General features: G+C 42.5%; 1 protein-coding gene across 5 annotated transcripts in view; it reads right to left on the reverse strand.

Annotated features, from left to right (window-relative positions):
* The window catches only part of agmo (alkylglycerol monooxygenase), a 414,609-nt gene that overhangs the window by 85,005 nt on the left and 302,816 nt on the right, over nt 1-26,788 (reverse strand). For 4 of the 5 annotated variants that reach the window (XM_069913757.1, XM_069913754.1, XM_069913755.1 and 1 more), the window contains 4 exons: nt 21,872-22,006; nt 13,500-13,616; nt 11,973-12,055; nt 10,186-10,282 (listed from right to left, as the gene is read on the reverse strand). In XM_069913757.1, the coding sequence (XP_069769858.1) occupies nt 10,186-10,282; nt 11,973-12,055; nt 13,500-13,616; nt 21,872-22,006 (432 nt within the window). Of the gene's footprint in view, nt 1-3,341; nt 3,538-10,185; nt 10,283-11,972; nt 12,056-13,499; nt 13,617-21,871; nt 22,007-26,788 lie in introns of those variants that run through there. The other variant, XM_069913756.1, reaches the window with a different exon arrangement.

Consider the following 26,788-nt stretch of genomic DNA (forward strand, 5'->3'; position numbering starts at 1 on the left):
CTGAAACAGGCCAGTGACAGGAAGATAGTGGATTGCAAGGATAAGTGATAAGAGTACCACGACTGAGAATGTCAGAGACAAACAAAATGGATAAACCAATTTAGTAGAAATAATTAAGTCAAAAGGATACACAGGAGGTATTGAGTAGAACAGAAGACTATGGCCAGACGATAACAAAGAAATAATTAGAAATATCTGGGGTATGAATTGACTTCTGATCAAAACAACAGGATGTTCTGGCCTTGGGGATTAAGATAGGAGGTCGACACTATCGATAATTGCAGAGCAGGAAATTGCTGGAGATAAATTTTATGCAAGGAGTTTATCAAAGAAAGCCAACTCATGGTCAATGTAACAATGTTGATCTATATAAACAGAAGAGACTGGACAGTAGGAGTCAGTCTTGGGGAATAGTTCACTGAGCAGGTGACCTGTGAACTAACGACTGAACCAGAGCTCTGTTAAGCTTTATTCTTGTACTATGTAATAAACTGATTGTGAAACCGAATATCTTCTATCACTTCATTCAACAAGCACGCTGGACTCAGACAACACATAGACCAAATTGAGGGAAGGGTAAAGCCAGAGTCTGACAGGATGCACACTGCTCTTCCTTCAAGGCTTGCAAGTCCCTTCCTAAAAGGATGCTTCAGCAGCACCAGATCTGCAGGACAAGAGCAGCTTTGACCCAATAACTTCAAACAAAATGAATCAGAAGAGTTTCAGTTGAGAGATCAGTTATTGTCCACTTAACTGTCGCTGACAGTTGAAACGAACTCCCCCAAGTCAGCAATTTTATAGGATACAGAAATGGTTTATTGCCCATTGAATATTCTCACATCAAAATCAGAGAAAAAAAAACAAAGATTGAGATTTGATTCCAAAGCAGAGAAATGCATCCTTTAAGAATTAATTACTGGAGTTGTTAATTTTTCTATACTGTTTGAAATGAGCAACAAGTTTTTTTTTCTCCCAGAGACTTGTTCTTTTCGGGAACAATTTAATAAATATGCTCTAGTTGTGTCTGCATTACTAAATATTGCTTTCATAAATAAAACTTGCAAGCATACATAATTTCCTAAGGATCTGCTGAGATTTGTGAGGAATCCAAGTATTAGTCACGACTATGCCACAATCTCTTAAATTACTTCTCATGATGACTGATGCGCACGACGTGTAAATTAAAACACTGTTAATTAAAATGTATAAAAGGTCAATCAAATATCTTTGAACTACAACTCTAAAGTGAATATTAAATTACCTGTGAGACACTAGGAATCTGAAGATATCTGACAAGCCATTTCTAAACCAACATTCAAATATTCTCATTTTTAATCCTAATTATTCTTTATCAGTCTAATCGTCATTATTAGATCCAACCTCAGCCTGGTTAATACATTTCCTTCTTGTTGAAATCAAAGCAGCAGCAGAATGATTATTGCAATGATTTAGCACAATTCAAGCACATAAAATAAGATTTCTCAACTGTATTTCCATGCACTGCCTGAAGCCAAAGTAGTACTTGGCATGGAAATAATTCTTTTTGTCAGTAATTATTGGTTAAAAACAGACTTCATGCTTACAAAAATATAACTAAAAGACTAACTAAAAGTTGCTCTGTTGTTTGTTGGGCCAAAATTGGAGCTAATTCATAATGCAATAGGAAACACACGTTTTATCACATATAGTTCCCTTTAGATTTTGGTCCAAACTCTGATTCAGTGGCTCAGTCTTCACATACAACATCAAACATAGATTTAGTAGCTTGGCAGCTACAGCTTCTTCCCAAATTTAGAAAATCAACAATTCACACATGCAGATGTTGAAATTCAGAGCTAAAGAAAAAAATCTGCTGGAGGAACATTGTGTGTCAAGCAGCATCAGTGGGAACCCCCCCCCCAAAAAAAAATGGTCAAGGCTCCAGGCTGGGACCCTCCATTAAGGCTGGTCAATGTTTGGGGTTGGATCTCTGAAACAATAACTATTTTCTTTTCCTCCCGTTGATGTTGCTTGACCCACTGAGTTCCTCCAGCAGATTGTGTTTTGCACTGATTCTCCACATCTTTGCTCTGTCCTCAAGTTTTCTGAGAAATCACTTTCACTTGTGCTTCCACAGTCAAAGGTACAAATTACAGGGGTCATTCTGAAACAAAATTTTGAATTAAAATGGTTTAGCGCTACACTCTTGGAGTAGTTACTAGCTTTGCTTGTTTTGTTTTTCACTAACAATACAGTTCAAATTTCAATGGTGAATACAACTTTAAATCCAAAATAAAAAGACAATATAGGCTCCACAGATTGGCAACATCTGAAAGAGTGAAGCAGTCATAAAATGTCAAACTAACAACTAGGACTGATGAAAGCTTATGGATCTGAAATATGAAATCTGTTTCACATTCTACAAATGCGGCCTGGCCTGCTGAGTATTTACCATACCTTTTCTGTTGCTTCAAAGTTCAGGTAATTTTCCAAAAGGTTATTTTCAAACGAGCATGTGTCTATATGTTCAAAAATTTTTAAATGTTAAAAAGATGGAATCGGAAACTCATGGAACAGTTCAACCTTGATCACTACATTTTAAAAACATGTGACTATAGAGGTTATATCCTTGTGTTTATGTTTTATGACTTTCCCTTTAAGAAAGATGCTCATTTTGTAGTGTAACCATATATGTCGTATGTCGTAATATCCGAGCGGATCGGGAGATCTTTTTTCATTCTTGGACTGACCATGGAGGAGACGTGAGCACTTGAGAAACTTTTCTTTGAATTTATCATTATCATTTGTCGTCATTGTTATTCATTATTAATCAATTTGTTTATATTTGTTTGAAGTTGAGTATCGTTATCATTTACGATATGCTATATTTTACTCATCATTATGAAGTGCAAAGCTCTGAAAGTGTTTATTTGCATTTATCAATGGAAATTAAATTTATTTACAGCTGCAATTACGAAGTTTGATTTATTTGGATGAATAAGATACAATTTGGAATATCGAGGCTTACTTCTCATAGAAGGTGACATGTTTTGAGATTGAGAAGTATTAAAACATGGGAAGTGTCACCTACTTCAATTTGAAAAGAACAGCGCAGGAACAACCCCTTAGACACACAATGTCTGTGCCACATATAATGACAATAAAATATAATATCTAATGCTTGTGAATGATGCAGATCCTTCTAATTCTGCACATTATAATTCATGAACAGTTTTCCTCTTACAATACATCATAAATTCATTATAAATCTGTTGCTAAAGTCAGCTTTAGCTGCATGAAGTTTCTTTACAATGCAAAAAATGTGACCAAAAGAACATTAAAAATTATGAGATTTTTATTTCAACCACAGTGTCTATAGAATTTTGTAATTTTCACGAGAAGATTTATGCACTTTGCGACCAATGTCCAGTTTCTGCACATAATTGTGCATAAAGATTAAGAATCAGAAAACCTGTCATTCCTGAGGTTTCCATTAATTCTTTAGCACTGTTTATCCATTCACATAAAGGCCTGAAAAGATTTTCTGGAACTGTGTATCTAAATTTAAAACAGAGCCAAAGATAAATGAGAAATCCACTTTAATCAACAGCAGTCCTAACATCTTCAATAATACGACAGCAGGATCTGTTCACACTTCTGACAACAAGAAGCAGGCAGTTGTTACCTTGAAAAAGCTCAGCCATTTCCTATTGATCTTGAATGGACAAATGAATTTCTTTGTTGACATCTGACTGTTCATTGATGAGTAAATGTTAAACAATCCAGGTTCTGGGGTGAGATTGCAATCAGCAGTACTCTCCCAAGGAATGAACAATTCAGAATTTTCTTTTGCCAATTCCATTTATTTGATACACAGTCTTGTGGGAGGTCCATCACCTCCATAAAGATTCGAGGAGCTCCCTGGACATACAAATGCATGGGTTTGTTTACCTTGCCGCAATCTGACATTAATCATTACAAAACAGTAGTCTCCTTCCATGTGATAAGTATTACCCTATCACACTATTCATCTACATATTGCATAATTTTGTGGACAGTGGACTAATCACAGAAACAGGTCTTCCCTTTCCTCTGGCATTGTTCTTGTGAGTCTCATTATCTGGTGAACTCAAGGCTTGTGGAAATTTACTAGTAAGCTGGGATTGTCTGGCAACACATGTTTGTCTGGCAACAATCCGTCTCAGCAATCTTTCATAAAGGAACAAGGTACGTCTAGACATTAATTAAAACTGGCCAATCTGTATCAGTTTAAAATAGACAGACTCTTAATTCCCCAGGTGCTAGCTAGATATTCCAATTAGTGGCTCACTTTCTGACTTGTTAAAATCAATCAATCAATCAGGTTTTGCCCTTCCCAATATCAAAATGGCTTCAATCTCTTCCTTATGATTTAATATTCAATCACGATAAACAACGTGATAAATCCTTCTTCTCTTTCTCATCTCCTTTTTAGTTTTGACCTAAAAAACTACAGTATCCTCTTCCAGTGCCTCAGTAAAAACACTCCAAGGGAACGACCTATGGACATTGAAAAGACCGGCAGAGTTCCTCCAGCATTTCATTGTGCTTTTACTACCATCACAGCATTTGCAGACTTTCATGTCTCGCTCTTCCAATGTCTCATAGAGTTTATCCTCTGGTTTGGGCTCTTCAAACCTTTTTCTAATCTTACCTCTTCCATCATCACCCCAGAATCACCAGGAATGACTTACTTTCTCATATATATACCATTACTTCTGATATCCCAAGTATCCATCTTATACCTTGTAATAGTTTAGTCCTGTCAAGGTACAAGTACAACCAAACCACAAAGTACAACACACAGAATTTATTAGTTTAGCTAGCGGGAATGAGTAGTAATTAGGGTTGGATAGACAAGGCTACCTCCTGAATATAGTTGAACCTCATTCAAAGTACAAGGTTACAGAGTACAATATTTAAGGCATTTTGCTGGATATTATTAAGTAACCATTCCTTTGAGGGTATGGTTACAAGCTGAGGTGTTACCGTCAGTGTTTGCTCATTTCGAAAGACAGGAAAATGGTTATCATTGATTAGCTTTCTATATGTACATGATATGGATTCATGGCAGACATTAACGGTAGTTCAAAAGGGTCCTTTAAGACAGTGCAGAACTGTTAGCCTGGCTCTTGGCACATATAAATAGTTGCCTTTCCCAGTATCTCCATATTCATTATCTTTAACAGGATTAGTTGATTTCTATATGAAACAAAGCCATTGGCACCGCTGGTCGTTCTGCAGGCTTTTGATTTCCACATTCTGCTTGACAAGTTTGTAGTTGCTGTCAGCTGTTTTTGGGCAGGAAACTGTTTATGAATGGGCTGTGTCTGACAGTTCATTATGTGTAATGGCAGGTAATAGTGCTATTGTATAACAGAGGACCAGGAGATGGCGCTTTATGGAAGAGGTGATAACAGATAGTTGTCTGAAATGTTAGTTGCAGCTAAGTGTCTGGGTGGGGGTTCCAAATCCCATTTCTTAAGGCTTCTTCAGGTGCATTCTCCACCAAGAATGTGCCTGCAGAAGCGGAAGCGGCCCTTTGAATTGCCGTTCAGGTGGCAGCGCTAAAAACGCAGCGCTGGCCACCTGAAAGGATAGCTGCACCGGATGCGCCTCTGAATGCACTCAGCTCCTGTCCCTTCGGGCTGTCAGGTTTGGGATGACTGGCTGTCAGAGCTGGGACAGCTGGCATGGGTAGTGCGGGATGTCCCCACACTGATACCGCTGCCCCGCTCTCCCAACAGCCTGACATGAGTCCCCACACTGACAGCCTGCGCTGGCTGCTTCACATTGTGGGGACTCGTTGGGCTGTTGGGAGAGCTGGGCAGCAGTATGAGGACTTCCCATGCGGGATGTCCCCACACTGATAGCCCGTGCCGGCTGCCCCACTGTGTGAGGACTCATGTCGGGCTGTTGGGAGAGCTGGGCAGCGGTATAAGTGTGGGATTGTCCCCAGCTGACAGCCCACGCAGGCTCCCCCTGCCCTGACGTCCTGCGCTGGTGGGCAGGGGCAGATGGGAGGGGAGCTGTCAGGCGTTCAACAGCTGACTGCCATCCCCTTAGCAGCCGCTTTCAGGCAGCTGCATTCATGTGCAGGGGGAGACCTCAGTGCTCCGGCAATTAACCCTCCCGGAGGAGGGTATTAAAGTTCGCCTCGCAAGTGCCTCCTGTGGTTTCAAGTGGCCTTCCGACAGCCGCATATGGGAATAATATGCAGCTTTACAATTGGCAATTTTGACCACCTGAAAGTACCTTTAGTAAGTCACAGCAATCATTTAAAAATCTATCTTTTCTTAATACAGTTATAATAATTGTTTCAAAGTATTCACCATCTTAACTATTAGTTACAGCACATCAATCTCATGACATTGTCAACCAATACCACAGCCCCTCCTCATTTTCATCTCTCCACATCCCAACAATAACCACATCCATGAGCACAATATGCTTTTGCATAATGTCAGATGACATCTCGCTCCGCCATACACTTTCTCTGTCAATTCTTGCTAATTAATCTTTACACATTTCCCCCCAATTCCAAAAGCTTCCATTTCAATTTTTATTTCAGAATCAGAATTCATTGGCATAAACAAGTCACAAAATCTGTTGTTTTGCGGAAGCTTCACACTGCCAACATTCATATGTACGTCAACCACCTTACAAACAAATAAATAAAAATAGTGCACGAAAGTTAAAATAAGGCAGTATCTATGGTTTGTTGATCTTTCAGGAATATGATGGCAGAGGGTAAAAAGCTGACCTTGTGCTGCTGACTGCTCACTTTTAGGCTCCTGTTCCTTTTTCCCCAATGGTAAAAGAGTGAAGAGGGCATGGCCTGGGTGGTGAGGGTCCTTGAGAATAGACGTTGCTTTTTTAAGACACCACCTCTTGTCGATGTCCTCGATGGAGTGAAGTCTGGTGCTTGTGATGTCACAGGCCAAGTTAACTCTGGAGTTTTTTTGTTATCCTGAGCATTGGCACCTCTGTACCAGACAGTGTTGCAACCAGCTAGAATGTTCTCCACTGTACATCTGTAGAGGTTTTCGAGAGTCTTCAGTGACATAGTGAATCTCCTCAAACACCTCACAAAGTATAGCCTCTGGCGAGCCTTCTTCGCGATTGATCCAGAACAGATCCTCAGAGATGTTAACATCTAGGTATTTGAAGTTCTTGACCCTCTCCACTTCTGAGCTCTTGATGAGGACTGGATCATGTTCTCCTATCTTTCTCCTGAAGTTCACAATCATCTTGATTTTGGTGACACTGAGTCAATGTTAACACTGATGCAACCTCATTCGCAATCACTGTGCACATTAGCAACAGGAACATGTGTCAGTACAATGAATTCGACGACTGTTTTATTGATGAAGACTACATTGTTACTATCATACTGCAATCCACTGAAGAGGTACTGGGCTTCTCCTCCAGGAAAAACAAGGACTGGTTCGACGAAAACAGCCAGGAAATCCTGGAGCTGCTGGCAAAGAAGCGAACCGCCCACCAGGCTCACCTTACAAAGCCGTCCTGGCCAGAGAAGAAACAAGCCTTCCATCGCGCATGCAGCCATCTTCAGCGCAAACTCCGGGAGATCCAAAATGAGTGGTGGACTAGCCTCGCCAAACGAACCCAGCTCAGTGTGGTCATTGGCGACTTCAGGGGTTCTTACGAGGCTCTAAAGGCTGTGTACGGCCCCTCACCCTAAGTCCAAAACCCGCTGCGCAGCTCAGACGGCAAAGTACTCCTCAGCGACAAGATCTCCATCCTCAACCGATGGTCAGAACACTTCCAATCTCTTTTCAGTGCCAACCGCTCAGTCCAAGATTCCGCCCTGCTCCAGCTCCCTCAACAGCCCCTAAGGCTAGAGCTGGATGAGGTCCTCACCTGGGAAGAGACATATAAGGCAATTGAACAACTGAAAAGTGGCAAAGCAGCAGGTATGGATGTAATCCCCCCAAGAGGTCTGGAAGGCTGGTGGCAAAACTTTGCATGCCAAACTGCATGAGTTTTTCAAGCTTTGCTGGGACCAAAGAAAACTGCCTCAGGACCTTCGTGATGCCATCATCATCACCCTGTACAAAAACAAAGGCGAGAAATCAGACAGCTCAAACTACAGGGGAATCACGCTGCTCTCCATTGCAGGCAAAATCTTCACTAGCATTCTCCAAAATAGAATAATACCTAGTGTCGCCGAGAATGTTCTCCCAGAATCACAGTGCGGCTTTCACGTAAACGGAGGAACTACTGACATGGTCTTTGCCCTCAGACAGCTCCAAGAAAAGTGCAGAGAACAAAACAAAGGACTCTACATCACCTTTGTTGACCTCACCAAAGCCTTCGACACTGTGAGCAGGAAAGGGCTTTGGCAAATACTAGAGCGCCTCGGATGCCCCCCAAAGTTCCTCAACATGGTTATCCAACTGCACGGAAACCAACAAGGTCAGGTCAGATACAGCAATGAGCTCTCTGAACCCTTCTCCATTAACAATGGCGTGAAGCAAGGCTGCATTCTCGCACCAACCCTCTTTTCAATCTTCTTCAGCATGATGCTGAACCAAGCCATGTAAGACCTCAACAATGAAGACGCTGTTTACATCCGGTACCGCACAGATGGCAGTCTCTTCAATCTGAGGCGCCTGCAAGCTCACACCAAGACACAAGAGAAACTTGTCCGTGAACTACTCTTTGCAGATGATGCCGCTTTAGTTGCCCATTCAGAGCCAGCTCTTCAGCGCTTGACGTCCTGTTTTGCGGAAACTGCCAAAATGTTTGGTCTGGAAGTCAGCCTGAAGAAAACTGAGGTCCTCCATCAGCCAGCTCCCCACCATGACTACCAGCCCCCCCACATCTCCATCGGGCACACAAAACTTAAAATGGTCAACCATTTTACCTATCTCGGTTGCACCATTTCATCGGATGCAAGGATCGACAACGAGACAGACAACAGACTCGCCAAGGCAAATAGCGCCTTTGGAAGACTACACAAAAGAGTCTGGAAAAACAGCCAACTGAAAAACCTCACAAAGATAAGCGTATACAGAGCTACTGTCATACCCACACTCCTGTTTGGCTCCGAATCATGGGTCCTCTACCGGCATCACCTACGGCTCCTAGAACGCTTCCACCAGCATTGTCTTCGCTCCATCCTCAACATTCATTGGAGCGACTTCATCCCTAACATCGAAGTACTCGAGATGACAGAGGCCGACAGCATTGAATCCACGCTGTTGAAGATCCAACTGCGCTGGGTAGGTCACGTCTCCAGAATGGAGGACCATCGCCTTCCCAAGATCGTGTTATATAGCGAGCTCTCCACTGGCCATCGTGTCAGAGGTGCACCAAAGAAGAGGTACAAGGACTGCCTAAAGAAATCTCTTGGTGCCTGCCACATTGACCACCGCCAGTGGGCTGATATCGCCTCAAACCGTGCATCTTGGCGCCTCACAGTTCGGCGGGCAGCAACCTCCTTTGAAGAAGACCACAGAGCCCACCTCACTGACAAAAGACAAAGGAGGAAAAACCCAACACCCAAACCCAACCAACCAATTTTCCCCTGCAACCGCTGCAACCGTGTCTGCCTGTCCCCCATCGGACTTGTCAGCCACAAACGAGCCTGCAATGACATTTACCCCTCAATAAATCTTCATCCGCGAAGCCAAGCCAAGAAAAGAAAAAAAAAACATTGTTACTGCTGAAGTCAATGTCTCCTCCCCATTGTCATCCATTGTAGAGCCTTGCAGGCTCCGTATTTGAAGGAGACATCAGCCTTGGATCCATGCTCAAGGTTAGAGAGTCATGGACCACAGAACTGAATGCTGAACAAGCAATATAACAATGAAAAAGTTGATATCCATGAAAAAAAAAATGATCAGCTGGACCTGTGGTTATTTGTGTGCTGACATCTTTCAGGATTAGGTTTCTAACCAGAAGTTCAGAAATAGGAATGTTCTTGGGGACACCAGAGCTAATGGTTTGTAGTCACCAAGTGAATTTTGTTTCTTCTTTTACATCGTTTACAATAATAAATATCAAAATCTGCAAAAGGTCAACCAATTGAATAACATATTGCAATCAATAACATCAACACAAACCATTCTAAAATTTTACTGCAGATCCATTTTAATTTTTTTCTGTGACTGCAATCAGTAATGTGAAAAAAAAACTTACTTCAGTCACTAGCTTAAAAGGGCCAGTCAACGAACCCAGTTCGTGAAGACAGAGGAAAGCACAACATCTGATGAATTCTAGAATAGCTGCTTGCTTTCTGTAAGCGATCAAGGGAAAACAATTCAATATTATTGAAATATTACTGCAAAATGTGCAGAAACATGCAGGTTGATTCATGATGAAGAAAAAGGTGCAAAAGTGATCCAACACTGGGAACAGAAAAAGAAGCAAGGCATGCAACAGAAGACAGATGTCATTACATTATCTTTTAAATGTACATACTTGTCCTTTTTAAGAACCTGTGCAAATTCCATCTGCAAAGTTGAACTGTAATTGTACTGTCAAGGTCTAACATCATTTTTCATAATTATTCATAAAAGGTTCATTATCAGACAACTTAGCCTTCATCGGCCTGTTATTACTGGAGGAGAAAATGTAACAGTAAAATGCAAAAGGAATGGAATTAGTTAAAATTCTGGTTGCCACATTATAGGAAGGCAATGACTTCATTGGAAAGGGTGCCAAGGAGGATCACCAGGATGAAGTGTTTTAGTTACGAGGAGAGAGTGGATAAGCTGCGTTTTATTTTTCTGGCGTGAAGGAGGCCGAGTAGATTCAAATGGAGGAAACAAATGACATCAATCGGACATGTAGATATTTTTATCCCTGGCAAAGGTATAAAAAAAATTCAGAAACGTAGGTTCAAGGTAAATAAGAGGCTGAACGGGCATATGAGTAAAAACCTTTTTGCATGAAGGGTGGTTGGAATGTGGCGTATACAGACAGCCTGAATGGATTGTGGAGGCAGGTACTCCCACTACATTTAAGAAGTATCTATTCAAACACTTGAATGACCAAGGCATAAAAGCTCTGGAACAAGTTCTGGTGAATGGGATTGGCGTAGAAAGATACTCAATGTTCAGTATGGATACAGTGGACCAAAAGGGCTGGTCTTGCTTTTGTAAAATCTTCTGATGCTAAAGGAGTAAAGAAATTAAAAAAAAAAAAATCATGGTCAAACACATCAATCCATCAATTACCATTGAAGAGAAAAAAAAATTGTCAGCCCCACAAGCAGACACACTGTCGGGCGGTACACTAAGTTACATGTTGTATTTGACTTCCACTTCCCCTGCATATCACTATCCCTCCTGCTCTCATGAAAGATGCCAATCCCTGAAATAACAAGATTGTGAAATCTTGATCAGAAAAATGACATGTGCATGCACTAATTAGAGAGATTCTAAATTAGACACAATAATGAATAGTAACCCATTTCTAAGCTTTAGTATTATCAATGAAGATCTGATGCAATTTCCTTTAGGAGTGGAATTTATGTTAGCAGTGTGTTAATATGGGGAAATTTCACAACAGACTGAAGATTAAGTCGGTACAAGCCAGACTCTATGGTTCAAACACCAAACATCCTGCCTGTGTGGCATCTTTCCATGGTTCCTTCTCTTCCTTGGATATTTAGCTTTGGTTTCCTGACAGCAATTTAGCTCTGCAATTAAAAGGTTGTCAGTCAAGCCACATAGCTTTTATCTGAATACAGAATCTACATTGGTAATTTAATGATACTCTCTTCTCTTCCTGATTAGATCTGGATGCCCACTGTACATCCAAATGGGGACATGTGCAAAGCTGAAAAGATGTCAATCAATTTGGGGCAATATTGCATCCACATTCCAGTTGCTTTTATCACTTAAAGGCAAATATATTGTTATCAGATAATAATACATCAATAAAGTCAAAAACTGAAGGACTAAATGTAAAATAACACTTGCCTATTCTCCATCATTAATCCAATAGAAGTCAGTGTCAAAATGATATAGCCAATTCCGAAGAGGATTGTTGTTTCTGATACAGCCTATTCAATTAAGTATAAAAATAGATAAGATCATAAAAATAAAATTAGCACACAAAGGAGGTTATAAACTTTAGAGATTAAAACAGATATAGCTCGAAACCTGCGTAACAAAGAACAATCACAGAGCAGATAATTAGGCCACTAAGGCATGAAAATGTAAATTGATTTATTATTCTATAATCCTAAATGGAAAATAATTTGATATTTTAATTTTCAATTTTCCATGATCTTTTGTGGTTCATGATGCTGAATATGAAAGAAAATATCCTATGATGGTGGTAAAGGGAAAGGAATCAAATTACATTGCATGATAATTTCAGTACAAATCAAAGCACTTCACATCAAAGAAGTCATTCAAAAAGTTTGGGAGAAATGGAATGATCAAGTCTCACAAAATAAATGGGAAGAATATCATATTTTCATATACAGTCCATCCTAAACAAACATGCAATGCAATGGTTGTATGTTCTGTGAGGGACATCACAGATAATCTAATACTCCTTCAGTACGACTTTGGTTCGTCAGCATAATTATTTGATCAAGACTCAACATAGATTTCAAACACAATGGTTGCAGAAATTCCAATGGTTAACTCAATCCTTTTATGCAGTGTTGAATATAATTTTATTTGAAAGCTTATCATTTTGTTTTGTGTATGCATAATATGATACACAAATTTACAAAGGAGGCTGGCTAGGTACAATGCTGTCCACTTATTTGCAGCACAGGAGTGAGGCCACTCATGCAATTTAACTGTACTTATAAACTCAATGAATAACACAAGCCTCAATTTATGTTAGCTCGAGGATTCATCCCTAACTGGGCCATTGCTGGGGAATTAGGCAGTGAAGGTTTTCTGTGGTTGCCTCGATCTTCTTCAAGACAAGCCCTGTTTGCTTGTCATATATGAAGTGCCAACATACTCCCTTCCCCACAGGCTGCTCTGAGTTTGCTAAGCTCGAGACCCTGAACTATGAAAATAGAGTTCGAATTTGAAATGGAACTGCATTGGAAAAATCATCAAACTGCTGGAAAAATTAAAATCTAATCACTTTGGGTCAGTACCCTGCTTGTTGTCAGGGCTCACATCAGTCGCTCGGGAGGATCTCTAGAGCAGCTTTTTCGAGTTGTAATATTTTCATTCCTTTGTCACTGACTAACAGTGCCAATTGGCAGCACACATCCAACCATTTCAAAAAGCTTTAGAAAATAATCTGAAGCTGCAGAGCAGATTTTCACCCAGGATCTAATTTCTCCTGGCGTAGGTGTTCAAAAAGAATGGCTGCTGCCCAAGAACAAAGGTCAGGAAAATCAGACCTGCTACCTTTAAAACTCAGCTCCAAGGCTGTTTTTAGAACAACTGGTGCTAGCTATCAGCAGTTGTGCATTAGACCTTTAATTAGCTTAAATTGAACAAAAATTAGTTTAAAGTACACAGACTTACTAATTTATTGGCAAATATTTGCAAGTAAATCCCCAGAACAAAGATAAAATGCAGCATAGCATAAACCTGAAGCCAGAATGGGATTTGATGATTGTATGGAATCTCCTTTCCGCTGATCTGAAAAAAAATGAACCATTTTAATTATTTCTCAATTAAAATATGCACCTTCTGCTTAAAATGGAACACCAAACAACATTTTGCTTAAATTCATCATGTCTCATCGTTAGGCACTTGATTGAATTTTAGTTATACTTCTTCAATTTGAGATGTCCCTGCAGATATAGTTCACTTTAACAAAGATCAATATGTATGAGTACAGACTTCTATTAGGTCTACAAAAGGTACCTAACACTGTGCATGCAGGAAAGATGAAGGGAGGTCCAAACTAACAGGAAACAGGCCAAATAATTATCCCTGGCACTTATTAATAGCATTTCCACTTTGGAACATTCCTAATGTCTGAAAGATTTAGGCACATTCTGCTGAGCTTGGCTACCTTCCAGCATAATTTGTAGACTACCTTCCAGCATAAGTGATAAGTGATTATTCTGAATGTTTGAATCAATTCATTTGGTTAATAAAGGACTTGAGACAGTAGGGGGAGGGGTGGAGGGGTGGATTATCATATTTGATCTTCTGTCACCTAATATCATTTGGAAGCAGTCAAACTTTTAAGAAATTAAAAAGCTTTTGTTTTGGTGTTGAACATTTCATAATGTGTGAGGAATGCATTCTGTTTTTCATCTGATGGGTGGGATAATTTAATACACTTATTCGAAAAAGAGGGTCTGGTTCTTTAGCATATTCAGTTTTGAGGACCTTGCATACTTGGCGAAACCAACATGATTGCCAATCCCTAACAGCCCTTGAAAAAAGGATGGCAAGCTGCTTCCATTTTGCAGTTGCGCAAGGGGTTCCTGCAGTGATGAAATCTGTTTCAAGGTTAGGACAGTGTTTAGCTTATAGGGGAACCCGCAGATGTGGTGTTATCATGTGCGTCCTCATCCGCCTGAACAGCAAAAGTTGTGAGTTTGAGAGGTGTTGTCAGACCAACCAAGGCAAGTAGATATAGTGTATTTAGTATATATGTTGCTACTCTGCACTGGTGGTGAGGGAATTAATATATATGGTAATAGACGGTGTGACGTTTCTTCTATTGTGATCAAGAAACAGGTTCTTTTGTATTATTTTATTATCAACTCGCAACATCGGGGACACATCCAAATTGTGCATCTAACTCGAGGTGGGACATTCCACCTCCAATGCCCTCTAGTGGTCAGGTTGATCACCAACTTCCAATAACCACATCCCCTTCCTTTAGGATGTTCAATCTAGCAACATCACACGGTAATATGTTATTCATTTAAATTTATTCCATCTGCATTAAACACAATAAAGAATAATTAAAAACCTATAAACAGAACTAGTTATGCTACCAAAGATCAGTCATACATCTTGAGCCATCAGGTAATGTGAGTGGTATTCTGTTTTTTGTTCTTCATGTTTTTCTGATTCTGATGACCAATTGTATTCTGATGTCTAGTCTCTCTAAATGGTAGTCATGAGGCAAAGAGAAAAGTTCACTCAGTGCCAGCCTTGGATCAGAGATGGCATTCTCATTTTTAAATTTGTAGATCATGGCTTCGAGCCCTCGCTCAAAAAAGTAAAGAATCCATGCACTAATATTTAAAAACAATTAAGGTTGTGATAGTGATATTCTTCACTAATTGTTTCATATGAAATTTGCACATATACTGTCTCATCAATATTTCCTGCCTCTACAGCCAATGGATGCCATTATGTAAACTAGAGGAACACCACCTCATACTCCACCTGGGTAGACTACAATCTAATGGAACAAACATTGAATTCTCCATTTGCAGGTAACTTGAAACTCCTCTCCCCTTCTCACTCCTTCTGATCTACTCGCACACACACAGCCCCTTGTTAGCCAGTCTCCTTTCCCTCTGCCATCTGGTTCCATTTGCCCATCACCCATACACTTAACCTACTGGATTCCTCGGTCCCCTTTCCCAATTGGTGCCATCTGCCCACTATCCCTCCCTTATCTCCTCCACTTCCCTTTCTTATGAGATTCCTTAATCTGCAGCCCTTTGTTTTCTCTACTTTTCACCTCCTAGTCGCTGTCACTATCTCCATCTTACACTCTCCAACCTGGCTCTGTCAATCCTTTCTTTCATAGATTCACCAGCTCCTGCCTCACTCCTCCTCCTCATCTATTTATTCTGGCTTTCTCCCCTGTAACACTCTTATTCCTGATGCTGGGATTTGACCCATAATGTCAACCATCTCCAATGCTGCTTGACCTGGTGGGCTCCTCCAGAATTGCTCTCCCATGGTTTGTGGAGTAACTTTGCTCTGAGCTGTTTTGTATGCTATGAGGTACAACTGAAAATTATTTCAATTGGTCTGATCAAGTGGAAATGTATTTTTTTAATGGAAGCTTCTCAAATAATAACAGCAAAACTAAAATTACAATTAGGAATGAGCACATTGATGTTATTTATAGAGAGTATATTGGTTTACAGGAGGCGCCCATTGTCGTTGCACTTGCCGACGCCATGCTTGCCCAGGATTCCTGGCCAGGTTTCTGAGTCTTTGCCGACACGAGCGTTGACGTCGCCCAGGATGACAACCTTGTCGGCTGTAGGGGTGCGTTGGATGAGGTTGCGCAGGTCGGTGTAGAACTTGTCCTTTTCTGCTGGTTCCGCCTGGAGGGTTGGAGCATAGACACTGATGAGGGTGATGAGACGCTTGTTCTGAAGGGGGAGTCGCATGGACATGATTCGGTCCGAGAGGCCTGTCGGAAGGTTTTCGAGTTTAGAGGCAATGAAGCTCTTGACCATGAAGCTTACACCAGATAGGCGTCGTTCATCCGAAGGCTTGCCAGACCAGTAGAGTGTGTAGCCCGCGCCGCGTTCTTGGAGGCTGCCTACATTTGCCAGGCGGACTTCACTGAGAGCAGCTATGTCAATGTCAAGTCTGAGGAGTTCATGTGCAATGAGGGCAGACCGACGTTCAGGTCGGTGGCTGTCAGCCTTGTCTAGCATGGTTCTGATGTTCCAGCATGCTAGCTTGAGTTTGTGAGCATCTTTTGAGGGGGAAGGCGTGGAGGGGAAGGACGTGGAGGGGGAGGACGTGGAGGGGGAGGACGTGGAGGGGGAGGACGTGGAGGGGGAGGACGTGGAGGGGGAGGACGTGGAGGGGGAGGACGTGGAGGGGGAGGACGTGGAGGGGGAGGACGTGGAGGGGAGGACGTGGAGGGGGAGGACGTGGAGGGGGAGGACGTGGAGGGGGAGGACGTGGAGGGGGAGGACGTGGAGGGGGAGGACGTGGAGGGGGAGGACGTGGAGGGGGAGGACGTGGACCTGTCCTCGGGCCTGCGCAAAGGAGCTTTTAGGTGGAGTGCAGTGCGCGCAGTACTGGCCCCACCCTTTACACCCATGGTTCGTGTGCCGTGGCCAAGCAAGCTGGGACGTGGCAGCGAGGTCCTTGGGTCGTAGGTTTTATATCGGAGTGGCCTTCTCCTATGCAGGTTTCTTACCCGGGCTGGAGGGGCCTGCCTCCCCTCCTAGTTCGGTCCATACTGCCCGGACCGGGGCCGAGGCCGCCGCAGCTCACCCTGTGCCTGGACTGGGGCAGAACAGCGGCTTGTCATTACAAACACCCTTTTTCAGCAGAGGGACAGCCTTAAGACCACCTGGATGCATCCCCGATCCAAACACTGGCACCTCCTGGACTACATCCTGGTGCGAGAAAGTGACAAGCGAGATGTGCTCCACACCAGGGTCATGCCTAGCGCGGAATGCCACACTGACCACCGGCTGGTTCGCTGCAAGCTCAACCTTCACTTCAAACCAAAGCCCAGGAACAATAAAGCCCCCAGAAAGAGGTTCAATGTTGGAAACCTCCAGTCAGACGAAGCGAGAGGAAACTTCCAGGCAAACCACAAAGCAAAGCTCGACGATGCAACCCGCCTCACGGACCCGTCCCCTGAAACCCTCTGGGATCAGTTGAAGACTACCATACTGCAATCCACTGAAGAGGTACTGGGCTTCTCCTCCAGGAAAAACAAGGACTGGTTTGACGAAAACAGCCAGGAAATCCAGGAGCTGCTGGCAAAGAAGCGAGCTGCCCACCAGGCTCACCTTACAAAGCCGTCCTGTCCAGAGAAGAAACAAGCCTTCCGTCGCGCATGCAGCCATCTTCAGCGCAAACTCCGGGAGATCCAAAATGAGTGGTGGACTAGCCTCGCCAAACGAACCCAGCTCAGCGCGGACATTGGCGACTTCAGGGGTTTCTACGAGGCTCTAAAGGCTGTGTACGGCCCCTCACCCCAAGTCCAAAGCCCGCTGCGCAGCTCAGACGGCAAAGTCCTCCTCAGCGACAAGATCTCCATCCTCAACCGATGGTCAGAACACTTCCAATCTTTTTTCAGTGCCAACCGCTCAGTCCAAGATTCTGCCCTGCTCCAGCTCCCTCAACAGCCCCTAAGGCTAGAGCTGGATGAGGTTCCCACCCTGGATGAGACATATAAGGCAATCGAACAACTGAAAAGTGGCAAAGCAGCAGGTATGGATGGAATCCCCCCAGAAGTCTGGAAGGCTGGCGGCAAAACTCTGCATGCCAAACTGCATGAATTTTTCAAGCTTTGTTGGGACCAAGGTAAACTGCCTCAGGATCTTCGTGATGCCACCATCATCACCCTGTACAAAAACAAAGGCGAGAAATCAGACTGCTCAAACTACAGGGGAATCACGTTGCTCTCCATTGCAGGCAAAATCTTCGCTAGGATTCTACTAAATAGAATAATACCTAGTGTCGCCGAGAATATTCTCCCAGAATCACAGTGCGGCTTTCGCGCAAACAGAGGAACTACTGACATGGTCTTTGCCCTCAGACAGCTCCAAGTAAAATGCAGAGAACAAAACAAAGGACTCTACATCACCTTTGTTGACCTCACCAAAGCCTTCGACACCGTGAGCAGGAAAGGGCTTTGGCAAATACTAGAGCGCATCGGATGTCCCCCAAAGTTCCTCAACGTGATTATCCAACTGCACGAAAACCAACAAGGTCGGGTCAGATACAGCAATGAGCTCTCTGAACCCTTCTCCATTAACAATGGCGTGAAGCAAGGCTGTGTTCTCGCACCAACCCTCTTTTCAATCTTCTTCAGCATGATGCTGAACCAAGCCATGAAAGACCCCAACAATGAAGACGCTGTTTACATCCGGTACTGCACGGATGGCAGTCTCTTCAATCTGAGGCGCCTGCAAGCTCACACCAAGACACAAGAGAAACTTGTCCGTGAACTACTCTTTGCAGATGATGCCGCTTTAGTTGCCCATTCAGAGCCAGCTCTTCAGCGCTTGACGTCCTGCTTTGCGGAAACTGCCAAAATGTTTGGCCTGGAAGTCAGCCTGAAGAAAACTGAGGTCCTCCATCAGCCAGCTCCCCACCATGATTACCAGCCCCCCCACATCTCCATCGGGCACACAAAACTCAAAACGGTCAACCAGTTTACCTATCTCGGCTGCACCATTTCATCAGATGCAAGGATCGACAATGAGATAGACAACAGACTCGCCAAGGCAAATAGCGCCTTTGGAAGACTACACAAAAGAGTCTGGAAAAACAACCAACTGAAAAACCTCACAAAGATAAGCGTATACAGAGCCGTTGTCATACCCACACTCCTGTTCGGCTCCGAATCATGGGTCCTCTACCGGCACCACCTACGGCTCCTAGAACGCTTCCACCAGCGTTGTGTCCGCTCCATCCTCAACATCCATTGGAGCGCTTACATCCCTAACGTCGAAGTACTCGAGATGGCAGAGGTCGACAGCATCGAGTCCACGCTGCTGAAGATCCAGCTGCGCTGGATGGGTCACGTCTCCAGAATGGAGGACCATCGCCTTCCCAAGATCGTGTTATATGGCGAGCTCTCCACTGGCCACCGTGACAGAGGTGCACCAAAGAAAAGGTACAAGGACTGCCTAAAGAAATCTCTTGGTGCCTGCCACATTGACCACCGCCAGTGGGCTGATATCGCCTCAAACCGCGCATCTTGGCGCCTCACAGTTTGGCGGGCAGCAACCTCCTTTGAAGAAGACCGCAGAGCCTACCTCACTGACATAAGACAAAGGAGGAAAAACCCAACTCCCAACCCCAACCCACCAATTTTCCCCTGCAACCGCTGCAATCGTGTCTGCCTGTCCCGCATCGGACTTGTCAGCCACAAACGAGCCTGCAGCTGACGTGGACTTTTTACCCCCTCCATAAATCTTCGTCCGCGAAGCCAAGCCAAAGAAATTGGTTTACAGAGAATAAACCACAAAATAGCTCATATTAACTGGACCATTTATGAATAAAAAGGGAACAAACTTAAATGGTTCTATTTTGAACAATTTATCCCTTCGGTTTATACAGTTATCATTACTAATTAGCATATTTAACGCAGATGGAGAAAACCACACCCAGTTTTTGAAATTACATAATTTGCATGCAGATATTTTTTACTGTTTGTACAAAAGTTGGTCATATTGGTTATTTTGACAAACAATTTTTCACCTAAAACAGAATGCTACATAACAGAGCAATATAACATTTATATGGCATCTTGTGTGAACTATTGTGTGGCTCAGGCTAATTAATTAATTCAATTACTGATGCAATTTGGTAAATAAACTAAGAAAACTGGTTAATCCAAACTCCACAAATGACCAAATGAAAGTGCAAACTGAAGGGAGAACTTTATGCTCTTCCTTGAGATCTTTTAGATTTCATCTATAAGCAGGTGCAACATCAATTTAACTTCCAATGATGCAGAGCTTCACTCAGATTCTAAAATGTTCAGAATTCACACAAGAATTTACAATAGTTTGCACAATAACATGCTTGTAGCAGTATGCTTGGAGAGAGTGGGCAGAGCCATTTGGAACATCTTGTGATGGCTAGACACAACAGTCTCCTATCTACTGGCAATTAGCCATTACAGCCATGAGGCATAGTGATTCAGCAGAACCTGTAGGTCCACTGAGAAGCCCTGGCCTACTCTCAACATAGCTACGTCATGAGGTCATTTGCTCTTCAGGTGTCATGACGCCAGGACATATGTTATGTGTCTATATTAAGCCTGAGAGCACGTCAATAAATGCTTCTATTCTTTTCTGGCTGACAACTTCAGGTGTGGTCTTGTTATTCCTAGCACTTCAACATGATGGCACATGTGCATAAACATCATCCGCCACATTCTCATATATCTTATAAGCACAATGCATAATTGCAAGACCTCTGACCACATGTACTTGTACTTGTACTTTCCATTGAATGTGGTACCATTCCACCAACATGATTTGTCCCAGCACTTAGTAATGTGACCCTACAGATAAGCACTATTAATATGAATGCCTGGATTGAATGAAGGGCAGAGGTTCATAGAAAGCTTCATAAACAAGACTGGTTAAAATTTGAAGCCATCAGGTTTTACCATAGAAAACAATGGATATTAAGCAGTAAGAAACTGCAAGTTTGATTTCTGAAATTTGGTTCTCCAATCACAATGGGAATGTCAGCAAATTGAAGGCCAATGCTCATACACAGATTTAACATTTGTTTCCAAAAATGAATTTCTCCCACAAATGTGTATTTTTTTTCTTCTGCAAGATTTAAATTTTGCCTAGTTTCTTCTGTTCTCAAGAAATCCTTTGTTTAATTTATGCAATTCCACTTTTAAAAGCTGTGATTAAAGATCAAATGGTAAAATAAATAATGAGAACAATCAAGAAGTGCACTGGTCCCATAGGTACTCCAGAGAGAGATGTCAAACACAAAACTCTGCAGATGCTATGATTGCAGCAAAAGCAAAGAAATGCTGGAGAAACTCATACCATCTCGGATCCTGAGTTGACTTGCTGAGTTCCTCCAGCATTTCCATGCTTTTATGGATACTCCAGGCTGATTGAAACAAAAATTTTAAAAATGGTCTTTGACCTGAAATATTAACTCTGTTTCTCCTTCCACCAATGCTCCCTGATTTGCTGAATGTTTTCAGTATTTGCTGCCTTTATAATCAAACAGTTCTGCACACATTACTTTGTCACCCCATGCAGTTTTCTACACTGTCAAGGGAATCATTATCTTTAGCTTTCTCCCTATTTCTTTAATTTGTTTGAACAAACTACCAGATCATCAATATTTTAATACGGGGCATTAATGCATACTGGATTATTTTTTGCTTTTGTGATATACAAGCTGAAAAAGGCAGCTAGTAATTAATGAACTCTTGTCACATGGAGATTCCACCTCCCCTTTCCCCTTCATTTGTATAGAAACTATTTGTTTTTACATACTTTGGGGAGATCTTCAGGACAACCAAGTCTTGGTTTGCCTGGCTCCCATCCAGGTCCTTTGAAGATGACAAAAATTTTGTTGTTTATGCCAGAGGTAGTCCAGAATGTCTTCCAAATGTAAATGAAGTGATGGAACTGGGGACAGAAAAACAATTACCAAAGTTACAAAGAATAGCATTATTTCATATTCAATTCCCACAAATTCTGAAAGTCTGCCTTTCTCTAATCTCACTATCAATTCGTTTTGCGCTGAAATCCACACACGCCCAAAAAAGACACTCCAATCTAACTTCACCCTCCTATTAATGACCTCATATTAGCTACCCAGCTACCTTCCAGACCAACCAATCAGACTGAATATTGAAAAGAAAGATAAAATGAAAAGATCATATGGGACCACATATGAAATCTGCACTTTTGTATTTTCCATCTGAAATTCCTCCTTAGCCTGGAAAACGTACAAGGCTTATAATTGACTGGCATGTCAATATTCCTTAGGTATTAGAGGAAACTGTTTGGAAGTGTGCCTGTTGTGTTTCAATATAAAATATGCCACAGCACACCATTAATCAGAGAAAGAAAACAGACTTGCATAACAATCCACACGTACAGATTGCAGGAGACTCTGTTCCTCAGAGATTTCTGATATATAAATTCTAAAATAATCTGTCTTTTTCGTTTTTTTTTCAGGATCTGGGTGTCACTGATTAAACCAACATTAAATTGCCAGGTCCCAGAAGAAGGTGGTGGTGAGCTGAATTCCTGGTGAGGATGCCACAATGTGCTGTTGTACAGAGTTAGCATCTGTAATAATGAATCTTAAATCATGATGAATCAATGACGCAATCTTGAAATATTAGGACATAAGGGAAACAAAACTAGGTCATTTGCTCCCTTGTGCCTGCTTCAGCATTCAATCAAAACAAAGCCAATCTTTTACCTGAGAGTTGCAATGATAGTGATCATTTTTGAATGGCCACTAGTAAAGCCTTGATTATAGTTCCTGTTTGATTAGACTTGACTGCCAGCAGGGGGCTTACACAGAGCAAGAGACAGTATGTTAGATCTGTATTGGAGGTTTGCAGCCTCATGGCATGTCTTTTGGTGCTGTTTACAACAATGTGAAAGTAAAGAACCTTTTCCTTCACCATGTGTTGTTGAAGAACTCACACATAGGAATACAAGATGAAACATGGTATCAAAAGAGGGATAAAAGTAATTAAAAGGAAATAGTTTAAAAGGTAAAATCTAAAGTCAGCAACTGCTCAGTGAAGAGAAGCTAGCACAGTGAAAAATGTAAGGATTACATCCACCAGTGAAACTTCAGTTGACAAGTAATGTGGCTGAAAATTGGAACAGATTTTTTAAACAGCATTTTGGATTGTATTTAGTGGCAGTCGGAGCTGAAGAGAAATGTTATAAAGTTAAAGTGTCAGTTTTCTTACATGTCATGGGTGATGATGCCCTGGAGGTGTATAATAATTTCACATTTGCTGCTGAAGGAGACAAAATGAAACAGGAAAAAATAATGGAACAGTTTGAGGTATTTTGCATACGTAAACGTAACGTGACAGTTGAGATGCCCAGATTTTTCCCACATTTTTTCTGTTATGATCCCAGAGGACCCATAAATCCAGCAGCAATAGATATTCACCAAGACAATTGATTACTTAAACAAAAGTTGCTTTTAATTAACCCCCTTCTAATTCTAAGCACACGTATTAATGGAGAAGGGTTCAGAGAGCTCATTGCTGTATCTGACCCGACCTTGTTGGTTCTCGTGCAGTTGGATAACCATGTTGAGGAACTTTGGGGGCATCTGATGCGCTCTAGTAATTGCCAAAGCCCTTTCCTGCTCACGTTGTCGAAGGTTTTGGTGAGGTCAACAAAGGTGATGTAGAGTCCTTTGTTTTGTTCTCTGCACTTTTTTTTAGAGCTGTCTTAGGGCAAAGACCATGTCAGTAGTTCCTCTGTTTGCACGAAAGCCGCACTGTGATTCTGGGAGAACATTTTTGGCGACACTAGGTATTATTCTATTTAGGAGAATCTTAGCGAAGATTTTGCCTGCAATGGAGAACAGCGTGATTCCCCTGTAGTTTGAGCTGTCTGATTTCTCACCTTTGTTTTTGTACAGGGTGATGATGATGGCATCACGAAGGTCCTGAGGCAGTTTTCCTTGGTCCCAACAAAGCTTGAAAAACTCATGCAGTTTGGCATGCAAAGTTTTGCCGCCAGCCTTCCAGACCTCTGGGGGGGATTCCATTCATACCTGCTGCTTTGCCACTTTTCAGTTGTTCAATTGCCTTATATGTCTCTTCCCAGGTGAGGACCTCATCCAGCTCTAGCCTTAGGGGCTGATGAGGGAGCTGGAGGAGGGCGGAATCTTGGACTGAGCGGTTGGCACTGAAAAGAGATTGGAAGTGTTCTGACCATCGGTTGAGGATGGAGATCTTGTCGCTGAAGAGGACTTTGCCGTCTGAGCTGCGCAGCAGGCTTTAGACTTGGGGTGAGGGGCCGTACACAGCCTTTATAGCCTCGTTAAAAACCCCTGAAGTCGCCAATGTCTGCGCTGAGCTGGGTTCGTTTGGCGAGGCTAGTCCACCATTCATTTTGGATCTCCCGGAGTTTACGCTGAAGATGGCTGCCTGCGCGACGGAAGGCTTGTTTCCTCTCTGGACAGGACGGCTTTGTAAGGTGAGCCTGGTGTGCAGCTCGCTTCTTTGCCAGCAGCTCCTGGATTTCCTGGCTGTTTTAGTCGAACCAGTCCTTGTTTTTCCTGGAGGAGAAGCCCATTACCTCTTCAATGGATTGCAGTATGGTAGTCTTCAGCTGATCCCAGAGGGTTTCAGGGAATGAGTCCTTGAGGCGGATTGCATCCTCGGGCTTTGCTTTGAGGTTTGCCTGGAAGTTTCCTCTCACTTCGTCTGACTGCAGGTTTCCAACATTGAAACTCTTTCTTGGGGGCTTTACTGTTCCTGGGCTTTGGCTTGAAGTGAAGGTTGAGCTTGCAGAGAACCAGCCGGTGGTCAGCTGTGGCATTCCGCGCTGGGCATGACCCTGGTGTGCAGCACATCTGGTTTGTTTCTTTCTCGCACCAGGACGTAGTCCAGGAGGTGCCAGTGTTTGGATTGGGGATGTATTCAGGTAGTCTTCAGGCTGTCCCTCTGCTGAAAAAGGGTGTTTGTAATGACAAGCCACTGTTCTGCGCAGAGCTCCAACAGGAGGCGCCCATTTTTGTTGCACTTGCCGACATCATGCTTGTCCAGGATTCCTGGCCAGGTTTCTGAGTCTTTGCCGACGTGAGTGTTGAAGTCGCCAAGGATGACACTCGGACCGGATCATGTCCATGTGACTCCCCCTTCAAAACAAGCATCGCATCACACTCATCAGTGTCTATGCTCCAACCCTCCAGGCAGAACCTGCAGAAAAGGACAAGTTCTACACTGACCTGCGCAACACGTGTATATAATGTGTGTGTAAATTAAGAAAAGTTCTTTGGTTCACAGTCCAGTTTCACTTCTCATTCCTTCAAGTTCATTGGTTGCAGGCAATTCTTATACTGTGCACATAATTTAACATTTATAAAGTTCACTAGGCTTAGGCTTTGGTGCTTGAAAGGCAAATGGTTACCACTCAGGAAGGTTCTTGCTGGTTTTCAGAGAGAGATTTGTTGTTCCAGGACATCCACAACTGATGTACTTCCATCAGTCACTTCAGTGTCTTACTGACGTAACATGCCCCTTCAGGGTTCTCCAGATGACAATCACTTTCTTTCAGGTCACTACAGATTTCCTTTTGTTATCCTTATTCCAAGTGAAACATTAGACAGCCAGTCATCTCCTCTTGCATGAACCACAAAGGCTTTGAGCAGGCCGTCTTCCAAAAATGATTTCCACAAGCTTACCAGCTTGTCCTGTTCCAGTCCCATCTTCTGTAATACAGTACAAGTGATCTATCTCTCTCTATGTGAAAAAGCCTGTTTGACTTTCTCTGTTTGGAAACCACATGACCCTCATAGAACAGCTCCAGACAGAAGCAGCTCTGACAAGCTCTTTTAACTGTTGCCTTTTTTAAAGCAACAAGCCATTAGTGAAGTCTCTTGGGCACTGTCCAAAGCTCTTGCAAAGGCTGTGAGGTCCCAAAATGTCTAGCATTAGCAGAGCTCCAGCACTTCAAATAAGATCTGTTTTAAATTGTCCACATGTAACCCACTCTAACAAACCTTTCCTAATCTATCTCCCAAAAACATATCCATATGATCTGTAACAATACAGAAAATGGAAGAAAGTATTGATCAGTATGTGACTGAAATGAGAAACAGAAGCAAAACATGCGAATTTGGTGGACTGGCCGACCTACTGATAAAAGACAGACTTGTGTATGTATTCCAAATAATAGTCTAAGGGAAAGACTGCTAAAAGAAAAAAATATAGACCTGGAAAAAGCCATAGCACTCTATAGAGCTACAGAAACTGTAAAAACACAGGCAAAAGAGCTGTTCAGTGAAACCAGCTGCAACATGGCTGGAAAGCAAGAACAGACATAAACACACAGTTAACAAAAAGTGAACAAAAATGAAAGGGACAATCGAAAGACAAGTCGTCGATGCGGTATGGAACATCTACAAAAAAGTGTCCAGAATATGGTAAAACATGCAATACATGCAACAAAAGCAACCATTATACCCGTTGCTGTAGGAACCGTGCATTTTACCCCTAGGTTTAACACCCTGTGAGAAACTGAACCTCGTAAAAAGTCCTCGCTTTGTAAAGGGTAGGAGAGATAGTTTATGATGAACTCATGAAACAGTACAATGACCTATTTCAGGGTCAAGGCAGCCTTCCAGGAAAACACACAATCAGAGTGGATAAATGTGTGCCACCGATAATACATCCATGCAGAAAAGTTTCATTTGCA

The sequence above is a fragment of the Narcine bancroftii genome, chromosome 1 (genome assembly GCF_036971445.1).
Source record: "Narcine bancroftii isolate sNarBan1 chromosome 1, sNarBan1.hap1, whole genome shotgun sequence".
NCBI lineage: Eukaryota > Metazoa > Chordata > Chondrichthyes > Torpediniformes > Narcinidae > Narcine > Narcine bancroftii.